At 48.4% G+C, this 10,293-nt stretch overlaps 2 protein-coding genes across 2 annotated transcripts in view; one reads left to right on the forward strand and one right to left on the reverse strand.

Annotated features, from left to right (window-relative positions):
• The first annotated feature begins 321 nt into the window (after window positions 1-321).
• Window positions 322-4,271, forward strand: LOC113202263 (neuroparsin-A-like). Its single transcript, XM_026416394.2, has 3 exons — window positions 322-618; window positions 1,585-1,681; window positions 3,127-4,271. Exons 1-3 carry the CDS (start codon window positions 542-544, stop codon window positions 3,262-3,264), a joined length of 312 nt encoding a protein of 103 aa, XP_026272179.1. The 5' UTR covers window positions 322-541; the 3' UTR covers window positions 3,265-4,271.
• Window positions 4,256-10,293, reverse strand: part of LOC113202246 (serine-rich adhesin for platelets) — a 21,738-nt gene continuing 15,700 nt past the window's right edge. The window contains exon 7 of the mRNA XM_052264650.1: window positions 4,256-7,579. Coding sequence (XP_052120610.1) covers window positions 7,319-7,579 — 261 coding nt within the window. The 3' untranslated portion in view covers window positions 4,256-7,318. The remainder of the gene's footprint in view (window positions 7,580-10,293) is intronic.

Genomic DNA, 10,293 nt, shown 5'->3' on the forward strand with positions numbered 1-10,293 from the left:
CTGAATTTAGCGGATTTTCAGACCGTACTCAGTCCGAGTACAGGCGCCAGTCAGACCACAGCCAGACCTGGATCAGTCCACGTTCAAACTCTTCCAGGTACACGTCCGAGCTCTGAACACGATCTGAACGCGGACCGATGGGCGTCTGACTGGCGCCTTACTGCGGTCTGAATAAGCTCTTAATTTTCAGGCGCAGTTCGGTTCACGTTCAGCCTCTCTTTCTCACACGGGCCCGCCCCGCCGGGCAGGCGTTATCGCGTTATCGGCGACGGGAGGGGAAGACGCTGTGTTGTCGCGCAGGGTGGTGCGGGGCCCTAACGGCGAGGTGCCCTGCCGGCGCGCCGAGGCCACCACGCCGGTCCAGTTGGTGCGCGGGCGACTAGGGGTGCGGTTCAGGGCGTCGTGCGAGAAGAGAGTGCGTGCACGAACCGTGCGTCCGTGCGTGCGTGTGTGTGTGTCAATGTGCAGCAGTGCAACGCCCAATCCAATGCACGGCACAGAGGTTGGCTCGACGTGCGCCGCCCCCCGCTAAACTTGCGCCATGCCGGCCCCACAACTCACCATCCATTGCTGGCTGATCGTCCTCATCGTCGGAATCTTACTCCAGCAGGCCCTCAGGTAAATGTACACGGGACGCTCGAGCAGCCTGCTGCAGAGTAGCCTGCTAAAAAGAAAAGTGCAAGCACACACATTACTCTGTGTGACGGCATGTGTGACGACACGATGACATTCGCTGGAAATGGTATAGACCAAAAAATGAAAAAGCATTGTTTTAAGAAAAGAGTACATGAAGGTCATACACACTTTCTAGAGCCAGTTTGTCACGCTTTTTTGGGTGTTTGGGAGTCTCACACTTTTATTTGTAGATCACCAATAGTATACAATTTAATAAACAATCACAAAGTCATTGTTTTCCGATATTGCAGTTTTTAAAATTAATAACTATAAGTCTGACTTTAATGTTTGGAGACCGAGACCGTTATATTAGGTGGTCCACAGACCTCTTCCTTTCTTCTGCTTATATTATACCGCATCCAGGCGTGCGCGCGGGCTTGCGTATTGTCACGCACCGTGGCGCTGACGACCCCGTACGAGTATGCACCTTCTTTGCATGACTGCCTGCGGTGCAGTATAAGCAGAATAGAGGTAGGGGCCTGTGGACCACACTGTACAAAGCACCACAGCCTCACTTACTTGATGGGAAGGGACAAATATTTCCCAATTGCAATTTCGTGCCCATAATTTACTTGTGGCAACTTTACTTTATAACATTTTCTAAGACAGTTCGTAACAAGCAGGGGAAGTGCACGGCGCTTAGCGTCCTTTCTGGGAACAAAATCTCCCTTCGCCATTTTAAGTGCATTGTTGCAGTTTACACCAAACTCGTTCGGGCTGCAACACCCATGGCGCCTTTCGAGCGGCGGAAGTAGGCAAATCTGCAACACTTTGCTGCGAGCAAAGAAACACCCGACACACTTCCACTGATGTATAGGCAAACCTCACACCGTCGGAGAACACGTTCACGCCCGTCAATCGGTTGCATGTTTCCAGACAACGATTCCTAACCGGACTTTCCTTCCGCAGATCGGATGCCTTCACCCTGTGCAAGACCAACGCGAGGGCTGATAACTGCGCCCATGGGCTCACGACGGACTACTGCGGGAACACGGTGTGCGCCAAGGTCAGTACAGCCGACTGATCTGTCAGATCTGGATGAGTCCGAGCAACTCGGTTCGAGTTTATCGCAAACGCACTGCAGCTATCCGGTTTAGTCCGACTGTCTCGGACTGTCCTTCCGCGCGTGGCGCGTGCGAGTCAACGGCCGGGTGCGTGGGTGGTGTGATCCTGGATCCGACCTTGCATGCATCTCATCGTTTAAGGTGCTTAGTAGAGGTTTCGGGAAGACAAAGGTTAGGAGTGGCGCGAGTCATACTGCAACTTCTTTACAAAGTGTCTGAGAAATCCGGTCGCATTTCGTATAGGTATACTTTACCGCACTTACGCGTGCTGGTGGGTTTGTCTTCCGACTGCCTGCTACACTGTAAATCAGACGTGCCAGGTAGCTAATTCCGGTGTAATTACGAATTACGACGCGGTTTATCAGACACCCAGTGCATTTTTGGTATGTATTCCCGCTTCTGTTTGAAACCAGAGAGAGAGAGAGCACTTAGTTGCTGAAAAATTAGTGCAGTAATTAAAACGGGAAATTGGCATAACGCTGTGACCGACCATTCCGCCGCCCCTTACCAGCCAGACGTCAACAACGGACGTCGCGATCGGGTCAGGTCAGCCCGATACCACATTGTTGTCTGTCTCTCATTGGAGAAACCTAATTAAACGCGAGATAACGGGTCTTCCGGTCCCCTTTTCTGCCATGTGTAGCTTTATTCGCCTATACTCTACGCGAATCAAGGGCAAGGGCACATGTAGCTCGTAAGGGAAACACAAAATTCTAAGCAAGATCGCATAAAAATAAGATATGCAGAGATTGACTCCAGAGTTAGATGGAAAAAAATCGGCAAAGCGTGAACCTATTGTTGTCACGCCGCACTCAGCGTGTTCACCATTGAACACTTTCAAATGTACCAGGTGGCTGATTAACCCCGCGCACTTCTGTAGTTAGACTGTACCGCACGCAGGAGTGCGGGCGGGCTTGCCTATCACCCCTGTCCACGGCGCCTTACGCACTGTTAAGGTCTTACGAAGAAAAATGCCAAATCCTTTGTAATACGAAGAATTTGGACGTTTCGTAGGGAGCAAATCCTTCGTACGTACGAAGCATTTGGCATTTTGCTTCGTAAGACTTTAACTGTGCGGGCCGGGCGAGTAGGCTACCCGCCCTCACTCGTGCGTGCGGTACAGTCTAACTACAAAAGTGCGCGGAGCCACCTGGTACAACTTAGACTTCCCACATAGAAAGTGTTCAACGGAGGAAGGTGAGCACTTAAACTGCGTCTACCAAGGGGTACAATTTATAGTGAACAAAACTGGCAGTTGAAAGTGTTGAAGGGTTGAACACTATCATTCATCAGTTAACCTACTTGACGCTCGAACAGGCCGGATACGCTGGCCAGTTAGTTACGCAACACTTCGCTAACGTTCACATTCTTGCTGTTTGAATTCCAGGGCCCTGGAGAACGGTGCGGAGGCCCATCTAACGTGCTGGGCCAGTGCGGCGAGGGGATGCACTGCAAGTGCGAGGTGTGCAGCGGCTGCTCCATCGAGACGGTCGAGTGCCACTTTGCCAAGGCGACGTGTTTCTGACCATAGCTCCTCCTGCCCGCACCGGGCAGCTCCCGGCCAACGAGCGCGCGTCTCTAGAGGTGCACATCAGTCCCGCGACCACGAGGGCGCGGCGGCGAGGCCTCGCACGGGGAGGCCCTGCTGTCCTGTGCGGCACTTGGCCGCGCCGCGCCGCCACGCCACGCCACGCCACGCGCGGAGGGCCTGCCGCCGCCCTGCACGCGCCGCGGCCCAGAGGATGATAACCCTTTGAACTGACGACAGCTAAGGGGCCCGCCGTACCTCGCCCCTATCAGTCCTATTCCGTCCCAATACCCCCCGTGTGGAGGTCGCATCCTACTCGCAACCGTCCAACGGAGCCCCGTCCACATGGGAGTCGAGCGGCTAAAAACCAGGCTCGTTAACTGCTCACGGTAAAATTTTTACATGAACTTCTTTATGCACAGCTTACTGATTTCGGGGTGCGTGCTACGCTTGCGTATTAAAAAAATTTTACGTAAGCGTAGCACGCACACATATTAGTAATGAGTGAAAATGTGTTAACAGAATTTTATTGTGTTCGACACCATTTTATTATTACTGTAGGTCTTTCACCAAAAAATATTTTCCCATTAGTAAACAGTATTAGTGGTGCCTTGGAACTACTTATAAGTTGGTGTTATTCGGTTTGCTGTGATATCATTGTGTTCGGCGATGTTGCCAATCAGTGACGATGTGTCCATAAAAATACAATATTTATTATCATATCGCACTTATTAATTTTCAGAATCAACGAAACGAACTGTCCAAAATTGTGTTCCTGGCCCCCACCTATGAAAGAACTGATGCTTTCTTGCGTGGGTAAATGCCTGATATTGTGATAATTGTAACCATAACTATATGACAATGTATAATAGGTCCTAAGCAATTGATTGGTTTGTTGTTATGAATTGTTATAGATGCTTTATACACCATCTGTAGCATGAAGAGATGCGGGGAAAGTAATTAACGTTGAAATAAAATACTCAATAAAGACATTTTAACTATAACATGATTTATTAATAGACTAATAATATATCACACTGATAACATACTATGAGCAGGTGCCTAATTATATCAAGAAGAAATTTATGCATGATAGGCTCACAAGACCACTATTAAAGTAGTGTCTCCATGATATTTTACGTTTCATGAGGAGAGGTTCGTAATGCGCATGCTATCGGCGAGCCGCGTTCCTTCGCGTCATCTCGCAAAACAATCATTTGGGGGAGCACCTTATAGAACATGTAAGCTGTAATTTAACAGTGATAAGGAAAATACGTAAAGCATATTGGCATAGATTCGCTCACAATGTAACACAAATACATAAAGAAAAAGTTAACTAGGTAATAGTCATAATATATGTGAATCGTAAACTAAGTCTTTCTGACTTTTGTGCCTTAAGACTTCATGTTGAAGGGTGCTAGAATATTTTTGCTGGGGATGCCTGAGCAGCATCACTACACATTATTTAACAGCTCTTGTGTGAATAATCAATAGGACGGCAATCATGATTGTTATAGTTTCGTGACGAGCTCAAGCTAATGTATTCATCGTGAGGTCATCGATGGCACCGGATTAAGCTCAGGCTGCCAAGTACCGTTTAACTATACGAAAATCAGTCTTTGACCCAACAAGGGTGTGAGTAGTTAAAAACTAGTTTGCCGTAACAAACAATTCTAATCCACCCAAACCAGTGGCTCTCGATTACAGCAAAAACTAGAGGCTACTTAAACTAAGTACACATAAGTAAATTTAATAGTAAACCGTTACATTCCCGGTCCCTGCCTTGTAAAATATGGAATCTAATTGGAAGTTTCTCCTACATAATTAAAATAGAAACCTTTGGGTCACAATTGTAAACTTTAAAGTTATGTCCGTTAATAAAGAATAGCAGATATCCTCAGAAAAGTCAATGCAAGAATTTACACTGAACTATTTCAAACGCTACAACTTAGATCAAGCAAGTGAAAGCATTTTGAAAGAATCGTAGCCACTCCACCCGGGTACTATTCGGTAGAAGTGGCACCCGTTCAATTGCCAACGATCACTCGCAGTGCTCATCGTGCGGATTCTCCTACCAGGTGCTCGTTATTGGTCGCCAGTTGAAGCGAAGATCCAAACTGACCGGAGGTACATGCCGTACAGATTTGATTTGATGATGCATGATTCATACGCAAAAACATAAGAGCCGCATTCTCTACTTGGTAATAATTAAGGAGTGTTCAATTACAGCCCTGATGGATTTGAGGGATGGTTAGGGATGGGACCAACTTGGATGGGACGTCCTTAGGGCGCCCTAGGGAGACGATATCCTGATTTGTTTCAACATGGAACCCCTAAGGATATCCCGGGGATATCCTTGGAATAGGACTAGGGATATCCAAAGGACCGAAATGGGACACATGGGAATTCCTTCAGAATTTAGGGGAAAATTTATTTTATTTTAATGATTACAGCATGTCCCAACCTTCCGGAGCGCCCACCCTCGCGAATTCGCGCCGTCCTTTCATTTTAATCTCAGAATACCTTTATCTCTTACCTGGACTCGAACCTCTGACATCCGATTGGGATGCCGCAGCCTTATCCACTGGACCACGTGGACGATGTTACGAGGACAGGTCCGGATCCTAGCCTGTATCTACGCCTCTGTGTCATCCCTAACCCATCCATAATCCATCCCCTATCCATCCTTGGATCTTAAGTTATTGTTTTTTTGTCCCGGGATCATCCCCATGCTATCCCTAATCCATTTTTGGATCTTAAGTCTACTTTTTCCATCTCTGTGTCATCCCTAAACTATCCTTAATCCATCCCCTATCCATCCTTGGATCTTAAGTTGTTGTTTTTTTGTCCCGGTATCATCCCCATGCTATCCCTAACCCATTTTTGGATCTTAAGTCTACTTTTTCCATCTCTGTGTCATCCCTAAACTATCCTTAATCCATCCCCGGATTCCAGTCTCTATATTCGCTACTTTATCATCCCCAATCACCGTAATCTATCCCGAACATATGTCTATTTATGTCATATTCGAGAAATTAATCTGATTCACATCCCCATACAATCCCTTTTTCTCCTCATTACATGCAACTATTGACGTATGTGTGCCTAGATATTCCTTATATCTCTCTGTCCTTATGGATTCCCTCTATCTTCATGTGTCCCTAGGGATTCCCTCTATATTCATGTGTCCTTAGGGATGCTAGGGGGACAGAATTAGGAAAGGATAGACCGAAAGTCTAGTGGGACCCCGGTGGATCCCTAGGGATGGTACAGGGATGACAAATCCCTAAGGATTTGAGAGGGACATCGATGGAAAGGAGGCCCTAAAGGTGGCCTCTTTAGGGACCCCTTGGGGAATGCACAGAGATGGTTCTAGGACAAGAAGCCCTTAGGACTCCTCAGGGATGGCGTTTCCTTGAACATCCTTGAGGATAAGGAAACCCTAGGGACTTGCGTAGGGCGTCACAAATACGGGAAGGACTCCCCAGGGATTCCATAATGACTCCCTAGGGATTTTGATGGATCCAAAGTAGTCCCTAGGGGTTCCTACCTCACATCCCTCCTCCATCCCCAAATCCATCAGGGCAGCAGAATTGGCAATGGTGTCGTACGGGCTGTAATTGAAACGAAATAACTAAAGTTACACTCTGATGGTCCTCAATGGAGGAAGAGCAAGAATAAAACGTGGCAAACTTTGACATAAAGTGAACTCAGCGCAACGGGACAAAGCTGTAATTGTTTGGTCATACTAATCAGCCCTTCCCAAACTTTTGCGGCATATATCACTTATCATCATGTACATTCCTGACAAAGTGCATTTCCAAATTCTGATTTTTCAAAGTAGTATTTCCGTATGTCTAGAATTAAGGTCTTAAAGGGGTGGTAAATTCAGTGGCCGAAGCATCAGACCATATACAACGAGAGATAATCAATTCTTATGCAACGTAGCGGTTGGTAGCTTCCGCAGTCCGCATACTCTCACGGGGGGTGTCGAGTGAGAATTGGCAGTGGCCCTTCGGCGAGCTGCGCCGCTACACTGCGCGGCCTGCTGCTACTGCCGGCTGGGGTTGGCCTTGCCCACCCTGACGCGCTGCTTGAGGTCCCGGCGGGCGCGGTAGCCCCGGAAGCCGGCCTGTATCTTGGCGGCGGCCTGGGCGGCGTTGTGCTGCCGGCGCCGCACCAGGAAGCCGCGGACGCCCGCCTGGATGCGCGCCGCGGACCGCTGCAGCAGCTCGTCGTCCAGCCCCTCGAGGCCCGGCTCCGCGAGCCCGGACTCCATCATGTCGTGGTGGTGGACGCCCACACTCCGGCACTGCCAACAAAGAACGAGGACACCGTCAGTCTGCACAGTCATCGAGACAGTAATGCTACTAATTTCTATATAGAGCTACTAGTCTTAAACGTACTCGTCTGGCGTGCAAAATTCCTTTTTTATGCGCAGAAAAAAACACACAATAATAACTAAAAAATAAATGGAGATAGCGGGCAACTTTTTAAATACATGCTTGAACATTTCATTTCACTTAGCGTCTTTTTTTGTCATTGTTTGAGATAACCCCGAGTGGACGCTATCAGGCAGACGACGGCGGGGTCTAATAAAAGCAGCATCCAACGGTGACATTGTGAGAAAAGAAAGAGTTGGACGCATAAGTGGTGCTGATAAGTTAGACTTCTCTCCGATTGCCAATTGACAATGGGATAGCGCCGGCATCGCCAGATGGCACTGTGCTCAAGGAGTAGCGCGCTACGTGGCACCACTGCTGTGTGTGCACATTAAAAAGCAAAGCTCCAAACCGTTACAAGTAGGTGGAAGCTGAGTACCAGCCAAGCCCCTAAAAAGCCAAAACTTTATCTTGTCCCACAATTTTTATCGCAGTTAAGGTACCTGGTACCTGCTAACCGATAAGAAGGGGATGATCGAGCATTGAGAAGGCCTCAGGTAACCTACTTGTGAAACGGTGTGGTGCAGCTGCAGTGTTGTTGTGGCAGGGTCGGGGAGGGCGGGGCGGAGGTGGCGAAAACGGCTGCGCCCGCCCGCCGCAGGCACGTAAAGGTGTCGCGGGAGTGGGGAGGGAGGGGGAGGCTGCAGGACGCAGTAAGTTTGGTGCGGTGGGCAGGACCTCCGGCCAGGACAAGCGAGTCTGCTCTACATTCCTGGGCGTTTCTGTTAGCCCAAGAAGCACAAACAAGACTATTTTAAACGCCGCGTTACCCTACCCCCAACCCACTTTTTCCCATTAGCCCTAACGCGCTATGTTGTATGCTGCTAAAGGGAAACAACTGCCCGGCGAAGTCTATTGAGGCAATTAACGGAGGAAAATTAGTTTCAGTAATAAAGAACAGAGAGTAATCGATGCCCGCACGTTTGCATGATGGCCAGATTACCAATTGGCTGCTACGCGACTGGACAATGGACATCCACTCTGCATAACTGCAAGAGAGAAAGGGGCCCTTGGGGCAAGCCAAACCCTCTCATTGCGCACTTCTCCCTTGCATGACAAATATTTATGAAATAAAAACTGTCGAGTTCTTTTGATTTTCCCTTGCAGCCGCCGGGAAGAGTTTGTCAATTTGGCAGGGAGTGAGGACAACTTCATGCCGTCAAGTATAGCAAACAAAATTCAAAAGAAACAAAATCAAAACACCTTTTGCTAAACTTTTTCATTGAGTGCTTCCGACAAAATAAAATCGCCGATTGCAATCAAGGATTGTCCGGAGTTCAGAGCAAACTTCTCTGCAGAGTCGCGGTCGTGCGGGGGCAGCCCCTGTTTATTGATGCAGACTCGCCACCAGCCTTTCCTCGCCCTCGCCCTCGCTCTCGCTCTCGCTCTCGCCGCGGCCCTCCTATCGCAACCCGCCAAAAACGAGCCACAGAGGGCGTCTTGATGGATCGGAACCGAAGGGGGCGCATTCCTCGGGAAGCACACCCGCCTCCTCACCTCGCCGCGCAAAGGGCCGGGCTGTTTGTGCGAGGCGCAAACAAGCCCGCCGCGCATGCACTCGGATATATGGGGTGAACGGACAAAGAGGGGGAAAAATAAAAACAGGTGAAATAGAAGCGCTTGTTTTTCGAAGCTCACACATGAGCTATATTTGCAGTGCGGTGCACTCCCCTCCGTGCGGTCTAGGCACACAATAGTCTCGCTCTTGTGTGCCGAGGCGTCACGCTCAGAGACGCTTACTCATGTGTCGCTGTCCCGAGCTATTTCTGGAGCGACTTTATTTTAGAAAGGAAAAAATGAAAGAAAGTGCCTTGGCTCCAATGATGATAATTGTTACACGCGGTGGTCCCGCAAATCGGAACTAATCTCGAGAGCATATCTGCCCTCCCCCAGCTTCATCACACAAGACACGGAGCCCTCTCCCTAGCCCCCGTCCTATACTATGTTTTAGGTAAGCTGTTCCATGCAGACGAGCGCGTAGGTTCACTGGTAAACAAGTGTGCAAATATTGCACACTTAAGTGTGTAACTGATGATTTTGCACATTACAAGGTGTTTAACTGAACTGCACACTTAGTAGTGTGCAAATATTGAACACTAGTTATCAAAACGTAAACAAAACGTCTAATGTTTGCACACGAAGTGACGTCTAGTTCAGTTCGACATCACGAAGTGTTTAGTTTTTGCACACTTGATACTGCACATCATTCGGTGTGCAACTTTCTACATTTGTTTCACCAGCGTTTACCTATAGGATTTTCCCCCTATCCCCCGAGCGAACAGACACATGGGGCACAGTACAACTAAACAAAGTGCGGAGCCGGTGAAACATCCGGTATTTATTTTTTCAACACACCAAAATTGTGCTATGGGCTGAAATTTCAAAAAAAAAGTGTGCAGCGTCTAAATGATCGGTGGTTCTTTTCGTAATCAGCAATCTTAATAAATATCAATAAACGTAATCAATAGGTAAACTTAAATAGAGTGATACGATATCCAAATGACCATGGATCCCGATCACGCTATCACAGGCCGTGCAAGAAGAAGGGTTGTGGGTCCGACAAAGCGTGCCCTGCGTGCGTAGG

The sequence above is a fragment of the Frankliniella occidentalis genome, unplaced genomic scaffold (genome assembly GCF_000697945.3).
Source record: "Frankliniella occidentalis isolate FOCC.00 unplaced genomic scaffold, Focc_3.1 Scaffold20, whole genome shotgun sequence".
In the NCBI taxonomy this organism is placed as follows: domain Eukaryota; kingdom Metazoa; phylum Arthropoda; class Insecta; order Thysanoptera; family Thripidae; genus Frankliniella; species Frankliniella occidentalis.